Source organism: Cherax quadricarinatus, chromosome 31 (assembly GCF_038502225.1).
Source record: "Cherax quadricarinatus isolate ZL_2023a chromosome 31, ASM3850222v1, whole genome shotgun sequence".
In the NCBI taxonomy this organism is placed as follows: domain Eukaryota; kingdom Metazoa; phylum Arthropoda; class Malacostraca; order Decapoda; family Parastacidae; genus Cherax; species Cherax quadricarinatus.
This window is the reverse complement of record NC_091322.1, coordinates 22,217,306-22,238,598: the sequence shown is the minus strand read 5'-3', so window position 1 is coordinate 22,238,598 and position 21,293 is coordinate 22,217,306. Positions and strand designations below refer to the sequence as shown.

General features: G+C 40.6%; 1 protein-coding gene across 1 annotated transcript in view; it reads left to right on the top strand.

The window, feature by feature from the left end:
• LOC128699048 (glutamate receptor ionotropic, delta-2-like) overlaps positions 1-21,293 on the top strand; it is a 103,586-nt gene that overhangs the window by 80,536 nt on the left and 1,757 nt on the right. The window contains exon 4 of the mRNA XM_070090396.1: positions 13,278-13,391. Coding sequence (XP_069946497.1) covers positions 13,278-13,391 — 114 coding nt within the window. The remainder of the gene's footprint in view (positions 1-13,277; positions 13,392-21,293) is intronic.

Genomic DNA, 21,293 nt, shown 5'->3' with positions numbered 1-21,293 from the left:
GATTGTGTTGCCAAGGAAAGGATTAGGAAATATTATGTGGGGGTGGGCAAACGTATAAATGATTTTAAATATGGGCTTTCAAATTATCTGGAGGACAGGTTAAGGGGCTGTTATGGGAAGGGGGCTGTGGGGGGCAACTATCCTATGGATGAAATTGTCGAGGTCAAGGGGAGACTGAGGGAGTTACAAAATGAGAGGTTTCAAGCGGTAAGGGTGCAGGCAGGGGTAGAGGAGGTGCTTTGGGGTGACAAACCATCGGCGTGTGTGTTGCGACGTCAAAAACAAAGACAGCAGGTTACAGCTATTCCGAGGTTAGAGGTGCACGAGATGGCGGGGGGTTATAGAATGGGTCAGGAGATACTAACTACAAAAGGAATGTGTGCATATGCGGATAAATGGTATGAAGGGTATTGGACAAGTGGGAAGGTGGGAAATGTGGATTTAGAGAAGGTGTGTGAGTATGTGACGTGTAATTTAGGGAATAGTGATAGAAAGGCTTTAGGGGGGGTAATAACAGAGGAGGAAATAGAGTTGGCTTTAAGGGGAATGAGGAAAGGCAAAGCACCGGGAATAGACGGTCTCCCGGCTGAATTTTATCTCCAACATTGGGAGGTGATAAGGGGTTTCATGGGTAGGTTATTTAATCAGATGAAGGAGAAGGGTGTGATGGGGGACAAGCAAGCAACAGCAGTTGTAGTGATGGTTCAGAAGGGTAAGGGGCAGCACACCCTCAAGGAGTACCGTGCCATATCTCTGTTATGTGCTGATTATAAGTTGTTCGCTAAAGTCTTGGGTAATCGGTTCAAATGTATGGTAGGGAGAGTGGTTTCGAAAACGCAGTATGGTTTGCCAGGAAGGTCGATGATTGAGGGTCATGGAATACTGAGAAGTTTTGTGGAGTCAAAAGGGGGGGGAGGGAGGGCGGCGTTGTTGGCTTTAGACTGGCAGGGGGCCTATGACAGGGTGGAAAGAGGAGCATTGGGAGCTATACTTAGGAGGCAGGGTTATGGGGAAGAAATAGTTAATTGGGTAACAACGTTGTACAATGGAGCCAAGATGAGGGTACAGATTAATGGATGCTTGGGGGAGGAGATTGTAATGGGTAGGGGACTTAGGCAGGGGTGTCCCATGTCACAAATGTTGTTTGCGTGCATTCAGGACCCCTTCTATAGAATGGTTGAACGTTGTGTATGCAACACGAGTGGAGGAATGGGGGGAGGGGTAGGGAATGTGTGGCCGGGAATAATAGGATACGTAGACGATACAACAGTCCTGGTTCGGGAGGGGATGGCGTTGGGTGTTTTGGATGATGATGTGCAACAGTTCGGAAATGCAACAGGGATGCAGGTAAATAGAGAGAAGTCAATGATCATGGGGTTGGGTGATTGGGTGGAGGGGGGGGGGAGATGTAACGTTGTGAGAAAACTAACGGTGTCTTTAAAAATTTGTGGTATCACCTCAGTTACTAAAAACAACAGACATAGCCCCACTCCACAAAGGGGGCAGTAAAGCAACAGCAAAGAACTACAGGCCAATAGCACTAACATCCCATATCATAAAAATCTTTGAAAGGGTCCTAAGAAGCAAGATCACCACCCATCTAGAAACCCATCAGTTACACAACCCAGGGCAACATGGGTTTAGAACAGGTCGCTCCTGTCTGTCTCAACTACTGGATCACTACGACAAGGTCCTAAATGCACTAGAAGACAAAAAGAATGCAGATGTAATATATACAGACTTTGCAAAAGCCTTCGACAAGTGTGACCATGGCGTAATAGCGCACAAAATGCGCGCTAAAGGAATAACAGGAAAAGTCGGTCGATGGATCTATAATTTCCTCACTAACAGAACACAGAGAGTAGTCGTCAACAGAGTAAAGTCCGAGGCAGGCACGGTGAAAAGCTCTGTTCCACAAGGCACAGTACTAGCTCCCATTTTGTTCCTCATCCTCATATCCGACATAGACAAGGATGTCAGCCACAGCACCGTGTCTTCCTTTGCAGATGACACCCGAATCTGCATGACAGTGTCTTCCATTGCAGACACTGCAAGGCTCCAGGCGGACATCAACCAAATCTTTCAGTGGGCTGCAGAAAACAATATGAAGTTCAACGATGAGAAATTTCAATTACTCAGATATGGTAAACATGAGGAAATTAAATCTTCATCAGAGTACAAAACAAATTCTGGCCACAAAATAGAGCGAAACACCAACGTCAAAGACCTGGGAGTGATTATGTCGGAGGATCTCACCTTCAAGGACCATAACATTGTATCAATCGCATCTGCTAGAAAAATGACAGGATGGATAATGAGAACCTTCAAAACTAGGGAGGCCAAGCCCATGATGACACTCTTCAGGTCACTTGTTCTATCTAGGCTGGAATATTGCTGCACTCTAACAGCACCTTTCAAGGCAGGTGAAATTGCCGACCTAGAAAATGTACAGAGAACTTTCACGGCGCGCATAATGGAGATAAAACACCTCAATTACTGGGAGCGCTTGAGGTTTCTAAACCTGTATTCCCTGGAACGCAGGAGGGAGAGATACATGATTATATACACCTGGAAAATCCTAGAGGGACTAGTACCGAACTTGCACACGAAAATCACTCACTACGAAAGCAAAAGACTTGGCAGACGATGCACCATCCCCCCAATGAAAAGCAGGGGTGTCACTAGCACGTTAAGAGACCATACAATAAGTGTCAGGGGCCCGAGACTGTTCAACTGCCTCCCAGCACACATAAGGGGGATTACCAACAGACCCCTGGCAGTCTTCAAGCTGGCACTGGACAAGCACCTAAAGTCAGTTCCTGATCAGCCGGGCTGTGGCTCGTACGTTGGTTTGCGTGCAGCCAGCAGCAACAGCCTGGTTGATCAGGCGCTGATCCACCAGGAGGCCTGGTCACAGACCGGGCCGCGGGGGCGTTGACCCCCGAAACTCTCTCCAGGTAAACTCCAGGTAAATAAGGATGATTTGGACGCTGCTCGAGAGGAAAACTCGAATAGATTAATGGAAAGGATTCAGGGGCGTCTGGGTGCATTGCGACCTCATCATCTGACTCTCGTGCAACGAGTGATTGTTATAAATGTATTATTGTATAGTAAGGTTTGGCACGTAGCAGCCGTGTTCCCATTAACAGGGACGGCGATTGTGGGAATTCTGAGACGAGTGTTTAACATTTTGTGGGGTTCAAGGTGCGATTGGCTGAGGAGAGAGGTTGTAATGTTACCTGTGCGCCAGGGTGGGTTGGGGTTGATGGATCTGAGAAGGAGGATTAAATGTGTGTTTCTTAAATGGGAGGTTTTGCGCGAAAGTGTGAGTGGAGGGCAGCTGGGAAAAGTATATGATAGGTTGGGTAAGTTGTATGGTGGTGTGGAGTTGAGGGAATGTGAAACTATTTTGAGGGCTTTGATGTTGGTTAGAGAACCTAGGAAAATTCGAGTAGGGGTGTTGTGTAAGCTGCTTGTAGACAGGATTGTTGTACCAGTTGAGGGATTGTTCCCCATGTACGCATGGAAGAGTATTTGGTATAGGTTTAGCAAGTTGAAGTTAAAGCCTAGGGTAAGGGAGGTAACGTATCGTTTTTTGCATGGCATACTACCGTCGGGGGAGGTTTTAAGAACCAGAGGGGTAATTGTGGGCGGAAGGTGTGGAATCTGTGGGGAGGATGAGACGGCGTTCCATGCAGTATACTTTTGTGGGGGACTGGAGGGTGTTAGGTATTGGTTAAGTAGGGTAGTACAGGGGGTGGGGGGCCGAGGGGTGTCGGTTCTGCGTGCACTAAGCCTAGATGTGGGAGGGTTCGATGAGAGTGTTATAAGAGCTTTGGATTATATAATAGTGGATTATATATATATATCGTGGGTGATGAGGGGGAGGGGGAATTGTGAGGTGCGGAGGCGGGTACTAGCGGTAACGGTTTATCGTACGATGTGTCGTAATAGAGAACTGTATGGGAGGAGATGGGAGAAGGATTTTTCGGAAGGGTATAGAATGTTAACGTTAGGGTTTCTTATCAATCTACGACTTGGGCTGAGTGAGTAAGGGGGGGGGGGGTTGGGGATTACATACGGGAAGGCGGTTTTCAGGGGGACACAGCGGGGTCGCCTCCTGGGGAGGGGTGAGAGTAAGGTGTATGTGGGTATATGAAGGTGTAGATGAGTGGCATACGTGTATGTAGCATGCAAGTGGGCACAGAAAGCAAAGGTGATATCAAGTAATTACGTAGTACCGAATGGAGAATTCTGTGTTTGATGTGTCAGGGTCGTTATGACCTTCTTCATGTATTAAGTGTGAATGGTGTCAAGATTATAGTTTTAAGACCGTGAAGAGCTTTAGGGCTTATGTAGAGTGTGCGTTTATAGCCTTTATTGGGCATATTTCATGTGCGATAATTGTATCGCAATGAGAGGTTATTAAATTATGTTTGTGTTGAGTGTTGTGGGTTTTTTAGCGAGTGTACTGTCTTTATTTTATCATTATATAATGTGCTCATCCAGTTGCTGCGAGATGGAACGCTAATGACTTCCATAAATTGTAATGCCTTGTTAATAAGTTTGTAATGGGACAGTATGGTTTAGTCTCAGATTTTATATAATGTGCTCAGGCGTTGGAAGAGGCTGTAGTAATATTTAGTAATATTTGTTTTTTTGATTACATGAATACATCCTTTGTTTATATAAATTAGATTCACTTATTATTAATAGAACTACTGTACAACTATGATAATTTCTTTAGTGATAAGTAGTCAGTAAACCATTAAATTAAGTCAGCCCATAATGCAAAGGCATAATAGAGGCTCTCTTTGCACTGCAATTCATCATTGTAAAAATATAATCTCATTGTACTACTTGTGAAGAAATAAATGAATCTGAATCTAAATCTGAATCTATGTTCAGTACAATGGTGGCTAGTTCATAATGCCAATTAACTGATTTTGGTAGCTAAGCTAATTGCAGTGGCATCTTGGATCATAGAAATGGCTGTTGAACTCATAGTTGTGCGTGACTTTGCAAATGGTTCAAGTTGGACCAAAACTTCGTCGTAAGCTCCTCTCTTCTATGTGCGGGTTATTTGTGTATTGTTCCAGTCACGGTATTATGCTTTTTTTTTGTTATTTAATAACAATGGTAGATGACATAAAAATAATAGTAACTGGGTTTGTAATAATTTTGGAAAATTACATTTATCAGGATATAACATAAGGTACATACCAGTAAATGGTAACAAAGATAATTATTATTTATCAAAGTTACATAGACAAGTAGGAATTTGGGACACCTAGGTCACAAAAAATGTCCCCCTTCGATACCTACAACTGTCATATCCACAAGTTGCTCTAGACCTATTAATTACAAATGAAATATACATCACCAGGAATTCTGGTAAATATATAAATTTGTGGACTGTATATTAAAATTAATAAATGATTACATATGCACATTTATGTAACAGAAGGAGAATATATCTTAATACCACTCACCAAGTTGACTGGAGATTACTGTGTATCATACTCAAAAAACCTCATTCTAACTAAATTTATGGTGATAATACTGGCAAGAATTACAACACAATTTAGATAGCTTATCTGAGGTTCCTGGAGCTGTCTTGTCCAGTCGCCTGATATCTCAAGTTATGCAGGAATGCACATCCAACAATTTCGGCTCCTATTTGAGAGGTTTTAAGCCCAATATAACCTCTAGAGCACGAAAATTCTTCCGATTATTCACTATCGTTTGCGTTGACTAGTTCAAACATGGCCAGTCTCTAGTCTGTCCAGGCGCAGGGCTTCCCATTTTTCATAACATAATTTTTTTTAAATACAATATAAGCCATCAATTTACATATACTGTATTTCAGGAAAATATATAGTATTTTCCACACTGCGGCCGGGCGGAGTTCATTGCTAAACGACTCAAATTACTCCTTCCTTTAGGAGACGATTCCAGCCGGTTCTGTCTTGAGTGGCTGTTCTCCTTGTAGGCCTTACTACAATTTCATCTTCCTGCATCACTTGGTCAACGTTACCTTCCGTATCACTCGTGTCACTTTCCCTTAGATTTTCATTTACATTTGATTGAATGCCATTTAATTCCAAGGGAATCAATTTATTAATTGTGCGTAAACTTTCTTGGCCACGAAACAACACTTTGACATTCTGGACAACACCTTGTGCATCTGGGTACAATGTCAATACTTTGCCCAGAGGCCACAATGTTTGATGTTGTTCAGTATCAATTAACGCAATGTCACCTGGTTGAATGTTCTGTCGATTTACTGCCTCTGTCACACCACAAAAGTGTTCACGTAGTGTAAGAAGATATTCCTTATGCCACACATTAGACCAATGATCAATTACTTTATTTAATATTTTAAATTTATCACACAACACTGCCACTTCATTGTAATCTTCATCACTTTCTTCCGGATTATCTGTATAGATAGGGGCAGCTTCCAATTTCCTTCCACATGTTAGGTGAGAAGGTGTTAATACATCTGCATCAGGTGTATCACTCATGTACGAGAGAGGCCTATTATTTATCCGATTTTCCGCCTCCACTAACACTGCACGGAATTCTTCCAAATTAATTCTCTTCCGGTGTAGTACTTTATGGAGACACCACTTCACTGTGCCTATAAGTCTTTCGTACAGCCCCCCCTGCCAAGGGGCTCTAGGAGTAATAAATTTCCAGGTACACCCTCGTTGGGTTAACAGAGATTGAACATTCAATTCAATTCAATTCAATTCAAATTCAAAGTTTATTCTCTATAAGGATTACAATGCTGAGTTTACAGAATTTGGTTATTGTGTGGTTTACATGTAGTAAAATAATGATTACAGAGTGTACCACTAGAACACCTAGCATGGCTAGGCATTTCGGGCAGACTTAGTTTAATTCTTAATTTTAAAATATTACAAATTATGAGGTAAGTTGGTATTATGGCTAAGTGACTAAATACTAGTTTGTGAGTTTAGCAATGTGAATGCTTTTGTTTTGGCACAGTACATAGTTTCAGTATTGGAGTATCACAGGATTCATTATTTTAAGATTGAGATTAATATTTCTGTTTATGGTCAAATGGGTGAGTGAGTGTAAGTGTGAACCACCAGGTGGTATTCGTGTAGTTAGTTGACGGGGTGTATCAGGGAGATAAGATGTTTAATGGTAGTTTTGAAGGTGATGAATGTGTCTGCAGTTCTAGAGTTCTCAGGTAGGGTGTTCCAGATTTTAGGGCCTTTGACATACATTGAATTTTTGTAAAGGTTTAGTCGGACACGGGAATGTCATAGAGATGTTTGTGTCTGGTGTTATGCCTGTGGGTTCTGTCACAACTATCAAGAAAGCGTTTTAGGTCAAGGTTGATATTAGAGTTTAAGGCCCTGTAGATGTAGATTGCACAATAGTAAGTGTGGATGTACTGAACAGGGAGTAAGTTTAGATCTATGAAGAGTGGGGGAGGGGGTGTTGCCAGGGATGGGATTTAGTGATTATTCTTACTGCAGCTTTTTGTTGGGTTATTATTGGCTTTAGGTGTGCTGCTGCAGTTGATCCCCAAGCACAAATAGCATAGGTGAGGTATGGATAAATAAGTGAGTGGTATAGTGTGAGAAGGGCATTTTGCGGCACGTAGTATCGTATCTTGGAGAGGATCCAAACCGTTTTGGATACTTTTTTGGTTATATGTTGGATATGGGTGCTGAAATTCAGGTTGTTGTCAAGGTATAGGCCTAGGAATTTGCCCTCATTATGTCTGGTAATTTGAGTGTTGTCAATCTTAATGTTAATTTGTGCATCTCCTGCTCTGCTACCAAACATAATATAGTAGGTTTTGTCAGTGTTAAGCGTAAGTTTATTGGCTGTCATCCAAGTCGATATTTTGATCAGCTCCTCGTTAACAATGGTGTTGAGGGTGGCAAGATTAGGGTGAGAGATGACATAAGTTGTGTCGTCAGCAAAGAGAATGGGTTTCAGGTGTTGGGATACGTTTGGAAGATCATTGATGTATATGAGAAAGAGCAGGGGACCAAGGACACTTCCCTGCGGAACTCCAGTATCAAGTGGCCGTGTTGTTGATGCTGTGTCTTTAATGATGACATACTGATACCTATTAGTAAGGTAAGATTTGAAATAAGCAAGCGCATGGCGCATTGTTACCATTATTTAACTCAATCAAATGTTGAGCACCTACTACAAAATTTGTGGCATTATCCGAAATCATCAATCTAGGACAGGATCTCCTAGCTACAAATTTTCGAAACAGCTGTATAAACTGTTCTGCAGACAAGTCCTGAGCCACTTCTAAATGAACTGCCCTAGTAGCAGTACAGGTGAACAAACAAACATACACTTTCAGTGGAACACCATCTGAAGTACCTGTTAAAATTATTGGACCACTATAGTCCACACCTGTTACATCAAATGGTTTCACTAATTGTACACGCTCCTTTGACAATGGTGGAGGACCTGGGTACATACAGGATCTTGCATCCACACGGCGACATATTAAACAAGATTTAATCACCCTTTTTACACTTTGCCATTCTTGTGGAATCCAGAAAGTTTCCCTAATACAATTTAAGGTATCTTGTACCCCACTATGCATTACATTTTTATGGGCATTTAGAACAATTAAATTTGTTAGATGATGAGTTTTGGGCAGTAAGATAGGGTGTTTAGCATAATCACCCAATTCAGCATTTTGTAACCTACCTCTGCACCTAATTACATTGTTCTCTAAATACAGCCCCAATTTCTCTATTATGGAACCTTTCACAATTTTTCTTTCCATCATCAATTTAATCTCATTTCCATAGATTTCTTCTTGTACCCTCTTTATCCAATATTCAAGAGGATGTGAAAATTTATATGAGATATTCATCTTGTTTAGAAATTTAAACACCAACTTAGTTACATTGATTAATTTGGGTAAAGAAGAAAACCTATTTATATCAATGGCTAAGGAAGGACAAACTATTGGAGCGGTGGTCACAGTAATTTCAACAGGAGCAATATACACCTTTCGTACAGGCCAATTAGCTTTATTTACCAACCAACTCGGTCCTTTAAACCATGATACAGCATTTACAAATTTAGCATAAGGTAAACCTCGAGACAATAAATCAGCTGGATTCTCCTCACCAGGTATATGATTAAATGTTAACATATGCTGACCCAAACTATTATACTTCTCTTGCATCTGATTAATTTCAGCGACTCTGTTTTGTACATACACAATTTTACTGTTTCCATTACGAATCCATTGTAAGGATACTTCATTATCAGACCAAATTACAGTGTCGCTAATATTTATCTCCTGCAACTTATTTCTTATATAATTAGCTAATTTGACACCTACATAAATGGCTGTTAATTACAACTGAGGTAAAGTACGTGATTTAATTGGAGATATCTCAAGTTATGCAAGAATGCACATCCAACAATTTCGGCTCCTATTTGAGAGGTTTTAATCCCAATACAGTGGACCCCCGCATAGCAATATTAATCCGTGCAAGAGAGCTCATTGTTATGCGAAATTATCGTTATGCGAATGAATTTTCCCCATAAGAAATAATGGAAATCAAATTAATCCGTGCAAGACACCCCAAAGTATGAAAAAAAAAAATTTTACCACATGAAATACTAATTTTAATACACACAAACTGAAAAAGGCATGCACAATTACATGACACTTACTTTTATTGAAGATCTGGTGATGATTGATGGGATGGGAGGAGGAGAGTGTGTTAGTGTTTAGAAGGGGAATCCCCTTCCATTAAGACTTGAGGTGTCAAGTCCTTTTCTGGGGTTACTTCCCTTCTTCTTTTAATGCCACTAGGACCAGCTTCAGAGTCACTGGAGTTCTGTCGCACAATATATCTGTCCATAGTGGCCTGTACCTCTCATTCCTTTATGACTTCCATAAAGTGTTTCACAACATTGTCAGTGTAATAGTCACCAGCACGGCTTGCAATAGCTGTGTGAGGGTGATTTTCATCCTTGAAGGTTTGCACTTCAAGCCACTTTGCACAGATTTCCTTAATCTTTGTAGTAGGCAATTTCTTCAATTTCTCTCTCCCCTCCTTCGAACCAGTTTCCTCAGGTCTGGCCTCTTGCTGTTGAAGTTGATCTATCAGCTCATCATTGGTTAGTTCTTCATTGTCCTCCTCCACCAACTCATCCACATCATCCCCACTAACCTCCAACCCCAAGGACTTTCCCAATGCCATAATGGATTCCTCAACTGGCATAGGATTCTCAGGGTTAGCCTGAAACCCTTCAAAATTCCTTTGGTCTACACATTCTGGCCACAGTTTCTTCCAAGCAGAGTTCAAGGTCCTCTTAGTCACTCCCTCCCAAGCCTTACCTATAAGGTTTACACAATTGAGGATATTAAAGTGATCTCTCCAAAACTCTCTTAGAGTCAGTTGAGTTTCTGAGGTCACTACAAAGCACCTTTTAAACAGAGCTTTTGTGTACAGTTTTTTGAAGTTTGCAATAACCTGCTGGTCCATGGGCTGCAGGAGAGGAGTGGTATTAGGAGGCAAAAACTTCACCTTAATGAATTTCATGCAAACAGAGGTACAAAAAATACAGGTAAGAGCAGCATGCCAAAGCCACTTATATGCATAGCATTACGGGCTGGCTTAAAATTAACTTAAGATTAACTAAGCAATGATGAAATCAGTGATAAGACATTATTGTAAACAGATAACTATAAAATACAAATGAGTATTACAAAGACAGGTCATATGGTTGTATGCATTGCTGTTCATTCAGTAGAATGGAGTATTCTGTTAGGTAGTGTATTTAAAAAAAAATAACAAAGTTAGGTTTAACATTTGTGTGATATAATTGTGAGTAACATTTAGGATATACAATTTATATGGTTCAGTTATTCAGTATTTATTTGGTTTTGAGTGAGTAAGTGAACTTTGAGAAGAGACTTGAATATATAAACAGGTAGTGTTTCTTTTATATTTAAAGGTAATGAATTCCAGATTTTAGGGCCTTTTATGTGCATTGAGTTTTTGCATAGCGTGAGATGGACACGAGGAACATCAAAGAGTGATCTGTGCCTTGTATTATGGTCATGTGTTCTGTTGAGGTTGGCAAGATGTTTGAGGGGAGGGTTAATATCAGAGTTAAGTGTTCTATGTATGTAATAAGTGCAATAATAAGTATGGATGTTTTGTATGGTGAGTAGGTTGAGTGTTTTGAATATTGGTGGAGTGTGCTGCCTGTAGTGAGAATTTGTTATCATTCTAACTGCAGCCTTTTGTTGGGTAATTAGTGGTCTGAGATGGTTAGTTGTTGTTGAGCCCCATGCACAAATACCATAGGTGAGATAGGGGTAAATAAGAGAGTGATAAAGGGCCAGGAGGGCTGACTGTGGAACATAGTACCGTATCTTCGATAGTATGCCTACAGTCTTGGAAATTTTCTTAGAAATTTGTTGTATATGTGTATGAAATTTGAGTCTATTATCGAGGTGGATTCCTAAGAATTTTCCCTCTTTTATTTATTTATTTATTTATTTATTTTCAATTTGAGCACACTTACAGAGGTACAAAAAAAAAAAAAAAATACAGATAAGAGCTCTGCCACGTCTGTAGGATGACCAGGGGCATTGTCTAACACCAGGAGGCACTTAAATTCTAATTTCTTTTCAGTTAGGTAATCTTTCACATTGGGGGCAAATGCATGGTGTAACCAGTCATAGAAAAAGTCCCTAGTGACCCATGCCTTACTGTTTGCCCTCCACAGCACACACAAATTTTCCTTGAGGACATTCTTTTGCCTGAACGGTCTGGGAGTTTCAGAGTGATACACTAATAAAGGCTTCACTTTGCAATCACCAGTAGCATTGGAACACATCAACAGAGTAAGCCTGTCTTTCATAGGCTTATGTCCTGGGAGTGCCTTTTCCTCCTGAGTAATGTAGGTCCTGCTTGGCATTTTCTTCCAAAACAGGCCTGTTTCATCACAATTAAACACTTGTTCAGGTTTCAGTCCTTCAGTTTCTATGTACTCCTTGAATTCCTGCACATATCTTTCAGCTGCTTTGTGGTCCGAACTGGCAGCCTCACCATGCCTTATCACACTATGTATGCCACTATGCCTCTTAAATCTCTCAAACCAACCTTTGCTGGCCTTAAATTCACTCACATCATCACTAGTTGCAGGCACTTTTTTAATTAAATCCTGATGCAACTTCCTAGCCTTTTCACTTATGATCACTTGAGAGATGCTATCTCCTGCTATCTGTTTCTCATTTATCCACACCAATAAGAGTCTCTCAACATCTTCCATCACTTGCGATCTCTGTTTCGAAAACACAGTTAAAATTTTTGGCAAGAACAGCTTCCTTGATTGCCTTTTTGTTGCCCACAATAGTAGCGATGGTTGATTAGGGTTTTGTGTACAACCTGGCCAGCTCGGAGACACGCACTCCACTTTCATACTTATCAATGATCTCTTTCTTCATCTCTATAGTAATTCTCACCCTTATTGCTGTAGGGTTGGCACTAGAAGCTTTCTTGGGGCCCATGGTCACTTATTTTGCAGATAAAATCACCAGAAACACTGTAATAATACGAAATGTTCCGATTGTATGCTTGGATGTTACCGCGGAGGCTGGCTGGTAAACAATGCCACCGGCGGAACATGTGAGGCTGGCTAAGGGCGCACATTAGACGCGTCTCGGACGAACAGCGTTGAGCGGGTTTTTTAGCGGTATGCGAGGCAAAATCTTGGCGATAAAATGTAGCGGTATGCGGATTTAACGTTATGTGATGCCAACGGTATGAGGGGGTTCACTTTATAACCTCTAGAGCACGAAAATTCTTCCCATTATTCACTAACGTTTGTGCTGACTAGTTCAAACATGGCCAGTCTCTAGCCTGCGCAGGTGCAGGGCTTCCCATTTTTTATAACATAATTTTTATTAAATACAATATAGGCCATCAATTTACATAAACTGTATTTCAGGAAAATATATAGTATTTTCCACAATAATAGTGGCAGAGATCATAACATTGACATCTGGGTTCAGATGGTGACTGGTTAAAAATACTGAAGGCTCTGTTCAAATTAATGGGGCTGTGTTCACATTTGTTCTGGCTGTCTTCTAAGTAATGAGGATATGGCACAAAATAAATTTCACGAAGGAAGATCTTTGGACTGCTATGTAAATTATATACAGGATGACACTTTTTAATACATATATAATAATAATATTTCATATTAAATATAGTCTTTATTTTCAGGCTGCTTTCTTCATTTTGCTGATGGGCTTTGCAATATCAGCTCTGGTTTTGGGAAGTGAGATTATTGGCAACCGTGCAAGACAGAATGACATAGACACAACACTCGTACACAAGGTATTCAATATCTAGATTTCAGTATTACCAACTAATTTATTGTCTGATGTTATCTAATTTTAGTCTGATAGATAAAAAGTTATATCATTATTGAGACCAATTGCATTTTACATAGTACAGTGGACCCCTGCTTAACGATCACCTCCAAATGCGACCAATTATGTAAGTGTATTTATGTAAGTGCATTTGTACGTGTATGTTTGGGAGTCTGAAATGGACTAATCTACTTCACAATATTCCTTATGGGAACAAATTCGGTCAGTACTGGCACCTGAACATACTTCTGGAGTGAAAAAATATCGTTAACCGGGGGTCCACTGTATTCATGACCCAACTCCCGGCACGTCAGTGCTCCAGAATGTTAAAACAACAGAGTGTGGCAAATACTTTGGGGTCCAATCCCTGGACCCATTATCAACCTCTGTAAATGTTGAGGTACAGTCCCTGGACCCATTATGTACCTCTGTAATCTTTTGACTACAGCCCACAGGATGGGTATGGGGTGCAAAATAAATGTATTAAACTAACTGCGGCCTAAGTTCCCAGCGCAGTTACATGTAAACATTGAAGATTTGAGGCAAATCATAAAGAGGTTATCATATGGACACTAATGTCACAGTTTCTTCAATAAAAATAACAAATCAGGACACATGCAGCACAGAATTTATTGAATCAGTCCACCAAGAAACATGAAGTTTGACACCAATCTAAAGAAGAATTCTGTAATCTTTTAGAGACCAATAAACTAAAATACACTGGCTTAGAATTTGCATTAACAAGTTATCAGTGTTGATGGTTCAAACCAATTGCTGAAAATCAGTATTTCATTTTTCCATGTTTCTTTCATGGTAAAATGCAGATTGAAACCTACACAGACCTTAATGAATCCAAACTGTTCTCTAAGTAACACCGACCAGTGTTTGTGGTCTACGTATGTAAGAAATTAAAAAGGTTTTTGTTTAAGCCTTAGGAACATTGAATAATTGTTTTTATACATATGTCTGGAGGTCACACAGATGTTATATGCACATACAAGTAATACTACTACTACTGCTACTACTACTACTAATAATAATAACAATAAAGTAGTGAAAAAAGTGGCTCAGCAGTCTGCAGCTGAGCAGACTGTGTCTGAGCAGTCTCCTCCCACCTGCACCCACCTGCCCCACACTTCCCTGCACTCCCCACGCCCCCCGGATCGTCCCCGCTCCTCAATTTTTTGGAATTTTTTGTTTTTCGAATTTTTTAGTTTTTTTTTACTTTACCCCTATGGGGTATGGTAAGACCTTCCCTTGTTCCCACCCCCTGAGATCCAATTTTACCCACTTTTCCAAATTTTGAGAATATTTTGAATTCCTCCCTACGAGTACCCTTTAAGGGGTACATAGAGGCTGAAAAATTAAAACCCCAACAAGTGTTCAACTGTGACAAAACAGGCCTGTTTTGAAAGAAAATGCCAAAGAGGACCTACATTACTCAGGAGGAAAAGGTACTGCAAGGACATAAGCCTATGAAAGACAGGCTAACTCTCATGTTTTGTAGTAATGCTAGTGGGGATTTGAAAGTGAAGCCTTTACTGGTATATCACTCTGAAAATCCCAGAGTGTTCAAGAAAAACAGTGTCGTCAAGAGTAAATTGCGTGTGATGTGGAGAGTAAATAGTAAGGTATGGGTCATGAGGGACATTTTTCTTGATTGGTTCCATGACATGTTTGGCCCCAGTGTGAAAAAATACCTCCTGGAAAATAAACTGGAACTCAAGTGCCTCCTGGTAATGGACAATGCTCTTGTTCATCCTCCAGACTCGGAAGTTTCAGAGTTTCATTTCATCAAAGTGAAGTTCTTGCCCCCTAATACCACTCCTCTCCTCCAGCCCATGGACCAGCAGGTCATTTCAAATTTCAAAACACTGTACACCAAAGCAGTGTTTCAAAAGTCCTTTGACGTGACCTCAGACACTGAATTGACCCTAACAGAGTTCTGGAAAGATCACATCAGTATCCTCAGTTACATAAACCTTATAGGTAAGGCTTGAGAGGGAGTGACTTCCAGGACTTTGAACACTGCTTGGAGAAAACTGTGGCCAGGATGTGTACAAGAGCGGGATTCTGAAGGGTTTGGGGCCGACTCTGAGGAGCCTATGCCAGTTGTGGAATCTATTGTGGCATTGGGGAATTCCATGGAGTTGGATGTGAGTTTGGAGTATGTGGAAGAGTTGGTGGTAGACCTTCACCTGCAACACCAACAAACCACAGCTCAGGAATTTGCTTCAGAAGAGGAGGAAGAGAAATGGAAGATGGCACCTTCTTCAATGATTGAGGACATTTGTACAGTGTGGACAAAGGTGCAAGCATTTATGGATGAACATCACCCTGACAGAGCTGTTGCAGGTCGTGCTGGCAACATCTACAATGACGATGTTGTGTCCCATTTCAGGGAAATCTTAGACACACCAGAAACAGAGCTCTCTGGACAGATATTTTGTGTAACAGGGGTCCAGTGACTCTCAAGCTGGTCCTAGTGGCATTAAGAAACAAAGAAGGGGAGTAACCCCGGAAAATGACTTTTTACCTGAACTCTTTATGGAAGGGGATTTCCCTTCCAAACAATAGTACACCTCCATCCTCTCCCGTCCTCCCATTTCACCAATCATCAATAAGTCTTTAATAAAGGTGTCATTTTAGTAATGTTTTATTCAGCATGTCTCATTGTTTTATCTGTAGGGAAATGTATATTTCACGTAAAAAAATTATTTTGTTTAATACTTTGGATGTCTGGAACGAATTAATTGGATTTCCATTACATGTATTTCTTACAGGGGAAATTAATTCGGAATAAATCAGATTCGGGATAAGTCACTCTCTCTGGAATGAATTAATTACCTTATCCGGGAGCCCACTGCATAGTCCATACTTACCAGACCTATTTTCTCCTATGTAGGCCCAAATTTACCAGTCACAGCTTATCTGAGAAAGCTGAGCTCATGGTGACCGACAGCGGCATCATAGCCACTTCATCTTTTGTGGACAATGTACAGTGTATGTGCTTTACACAATTAAAAGAATTTCTTTTTATTTGTTGGAACCATGGCTAGGGCTATAAGTGAGCAGGTTATAACAATAAATGGAGAAAAAGAAATTAGTGCTGGATTACTGATTGCCAGATTAGTGATGGCCAACCTATATAGGCTCATATCAAACTTGCCCTTACTATAAAAAATCTTCGAAAAAATAATTCACAAGCAAGTTTGCTCCTACTTAATACAGTGGACCCTCAGCTAATGATGGCATCACCTAATGTTAAATCCGGCTAGCGATACATTTTAACGCAAAAATTTTGCCTCAGCTAGTGCTAAAAAACTCGCCCAACGCGATTCATTCCGTTCCGTTCGAGACGCATCCATGTGCGGCCTGAGCCCACCTCGCTTGTCCCGTGGGTGCCAGTGTTTACAAGCCAGCCACAGCGGTCGCATCCAAACATACAATCAGAACATTTCATATTATCACAGCGTTTTTAGTGATTCTACCTGCAAAATAAGTGACCATGGGCCCCAAGAAAGCTTCTAGTGCCAACCCTACAGCAAAAAGGGTGAGAATTACTATGGAGAATTACTGGCAAGACAGTGATGGAGTGAATGATGGTGAAAGTTTTTCTTTTTCGGGCCACCCTGCCTTGGTGGGAATCGGCCAGTGTGATAATAAAAAATAATAATAATAAAGAAAGAGATCATTGCTAAGTATGAAAGTGGAGTGCATGTCTCCGAGCTGGCCAGGTTGTACACAAAACCCTAATCAACCATTGCTACTATTGTGGCCAAGAAAACGGCAATCAAGGAAGCTGTTCTTGCCAAAGGTGCAACTTTGTTTTCGAATAAGAGATCGAAAGTGATAGAAGATGTTGAGAGACTGTTATTGGTGTGGATAAACGAAAAACAGATAGCAGGAGATAGCATCTCTCAAGCGATCATATGTGAAAAGACTAGGAAGCTGCATGAGGATTTAATTAGAAAAATGCCTGCAACTAGTGGTAATGTGATTGAATTTAAGGCCAGCAATGGTTGGTTTGAGAGATTTAAGAATCGTAGTGGCATACATAGTGTGATAAGGCATGGTGAGGCTGCCAGTTCGGACCAAAAAGCAGCTGAAAAATATGTGCAGGAATTCAAGGAGTACTTAGACAGTGAAGAACTGAAACCTTAACAAGTGTTTAATTGTGATGAAACAAGCCTGTTTTGGGAGAAAATGCCAAGCAGGACCTACATTACTCAGGAGGAAAAGGCACTCCCAGGACACAAGCCTATGAAAGACAGGCTTACTCTCTTGATGTGTGCTAATGCTAGTGGTGATTGCAAAGTGAAGCCTTTATTGGTGTATCATTCTGAAACTCCCAGAGTGTTCAGGAGAAACAATGTCCTCAAGGCTAATTTGTGTGTGATGTGGAGGGCAAACAGTAAGGCATGGGTCACTAGAAACCTTTTCTATGACTGGTTACACCATGCATTTGCCCCCACTGTGAAAAATTACCTCCTGGAAAATAAATTGGACCTTAAGTGCTTCCTGGTATTAGACAATGCTCCTGGTCATCCATCAGACATGGCAGAGCGACTTTCTGGGGACATGAGCTTCATTAAGGTCAAGTTTTTGCCTCCTAATACCACTCCTCTCCTGTAGCCCATGGACCAGCAGGTCATTGCAAACAACTCTACACAAAAGGTGCTTTGTAGTGACCACGGAAACTCAATTGATTCTAAGAGAGTTTTGGAGAGATCACTTTAGCATCCTTATGTATGCCAGTTGTGGAATCAATTGTGGCATTGGGGAACCCTTGGGGTTGGAGGTTGGTGGGGAAGATGTGGAAGAGTTGGTGGAGGAGGACAATGATGAACTAACCACTGATGAGCTGCTAGATCAGCTTCAACAGCAAGAGGGCAGACCTGAAGAAACTGCTCAAGAGGAGGGGAAGAGAGAAACTGAGGAAGTTGCCTACTTCAAAGATTAAGGAAATCTGTGCAAAGTGGCTTGAAGTGCAAACTTTTTTTGATGAAAATCACCCTCACACAGCTATTGCAAGCCGTGCTGGTGACTATTACACTGACAATGTTGTGAAACACTTAAGGAAAGTCATAAAGGAATGGGAGGTACAGGCCTCTATGGACAGATATGTTGTGCGACAGAGGTCCAGTGACTCTCAAGCTGGTCCTAGTGGCATTAAAAGAAGAAGGGAAGTAACCCTGGAAAAGGGCTTGACATCTCAAGTCCTAATGAAAGGGGATTCCCCTTCTAAACATTAACACCATCCACACTCTCCCCTCCTCCCATCCCATCAATCATCACCAGATCTTCCATAAAGGTAAGTGTCATGTAATTGTACATGTCTTCTTCAGTTTTTGTGTATTAAAATTAATATTTCATGTGGTAAAATTTTTTTTTTCATACTTTTGGGTGTCACGAACGGATTAATTTGATTTCCGTTATTTCTTATGGGGAAAATTACTTCAGCTAACGATAATTTCAGCCAACGATGAGCTTTCAGGAATGGATTAATATCGCAAGCTGAGGGTCCACTGTATATCTTTATTTCTACAAGTACAGTGGTACCTTGAGATTCGAACAGCTCCCAACTTGAACAGTTATGTAAGTGTATTTTTGCAAGCACTTTTGAAAGTGCATTTTTAGGGGTCTGAAATGGGCAAATCTAATTTATATTATTCTTTATGGGAACAAATTCATTCAGTTTCAGCACTCAAACAGCCTTCTGGAACAAAGTAATTTCGTAACTCGAGGTACCACTGTACATGTACAAGGTATGCAGGTCTAGCTGACATCAATAACATACTACTATATAGAAAGCCACTTGCTATGCACAACATTTTGGGCAAATTAGGTCAGATTTGTCCCAGGATGTGGACGACACCAGTTGACTAATTCCCAGGTACCCATTTTGCTGATGATAAACGTAGACAACTAGTGTAAAGAAATGTGCCCAATATTTCTACCATTACCGGGAATCAAACCTGAACCCTCGTCGTGTGAAGTGAGAACTTTAGCCACCAAGCCACAACTTACTTAACCCCTGTTAGTTTGGATATAGGCCAAGAAAGGTACTAATGATGTAATTATACATATGCTGGAACTTCTATATACGGCACTTGAAAAAATGAAATTCCCCTGGGACTTTTCATAGACCTATGAAAAGCATTTGATACAGGTGAGCATAACCTATTGCACCTAAAACTTGAACATTACAGGATCAGAGGATACTCTCTCAATTAAAGTCTTACCTTAGCAATAGACACTAATATATATACTACACAAATGGTGTTACCTCCACTATACAACCTGTTCTTGGAGTCTCACTGGGTAGTGTCCTTGGCCTGCTTCTCTTTCTCATTTACATCAATGACCTCCCAAATGCATCTTAACTCCTTAAACCCATTTTATTTGCAAATGATACTACTTATGTCTTCTCTAACCCAAATCCAGCCATTCTAACAGACACTGTAAATGATGAACTACAGTAGATCGTTATTTAACACGGTAGTTACATTCCTGAAAACACCATGTTAGGTAAAACCATGTTAGATGAACTGAAGAACTTATGGGAAAAATAGGGTTATGTTCCTGAGAGCCCCAAAAAAGCCAAACAACTTTTTTTTAGACCTCCACATCTTATAAAAATAAAAGTGAATATGTAAATGTAGTTCATTGTTGAGATGTATTATGTTGTTTTTAATGCTTAAGACTACAAATTTAACAGAAATAGTAGTATTTCTTACCTTAAATTGTGGGTGCTGGTGTTTGTGGATGATTGTGAAGAGAGTGGAGAGTTATGCTTTGGCCCTATTGAGCTGAGATGAATGGTAGAGGCTCTGGTACTGAAGTTGATGGTTGTATTGGAGTGTCTAACTTTAAGTCATTCAATCAAGTGATTCAGTAAGTCAGTCAAGTGATTCAGTAAGTCAGTCAAGTGATTCAGTAAGTCAGTCAAGTCATTCAGTAGAGGTTCTGGTACTGAAGTTGATGGTTGTAATGGAGTGTCTAACTTTAAGTCATTCAATCAAGTCATTCAGTAAATCAGTCAAGTCATTCAGTAAATCAGTAAGTCAGTCAAGTCATTCAGTAAATCAGTAAGTCAGTCAAGTCATTCAGTAAGTCAAGTTGTTCAGTAAGTCAGTCAAGTCACTCAGTAAGTCAGCCAGTCACACAAACTTATGTTATGTCTTGTCAAATATCTTTGTTTCCTTCCTTAATTCTAAGACTTAAATGCTTACACCTTTTCTTGCCACTCTGAACAACACTGGTATGCCTACTGTGTGTCATGATTGCTTGGCAGATACAAGATATAGAAATTAAAAGATCAAAACACAATTCACAATCACAAGCTTGTAGCAGAGAAGTTGGACTGGACACGTATGAAGTATGAATGCTGGGATGGTGGGGTGGTGTCAGGGGTTGTTCGGGGGTGGCTGGGGACGGCGGGAGGTCTCCCTGGCTGATCCACAACAAGGTAGCTGCTTGAGGAAAAGGGAAGTTTTTTTTCCTTCTCGCAAACTGAACCGTGTTAAATTCATCTTACGACGTGTTACATAAAATTGTGCCGCAATTCTTCAATCGTACTATACCCAAATCGTGCCATATAAACTCGTGCTAAATGACGGTCTTCTGTACTTAAAATTATATCTACTTTGATGACAACCAACAAATTTACTCTCAATATAGACAAAACATGCTTCATGCTGTTTGGAAACAGAGCTTCAAATGTTCAGCTATACATATCAATAAATGGTTTCCCCATTTCAGGACACACAGGGGACAAATTTCTAGGTCTCTAACTTGACTGCGGTCTCAAATTTCAGACCCACATACAGCAAATATCCAAGAAAGTCTCCAAAACAGTAGGCAT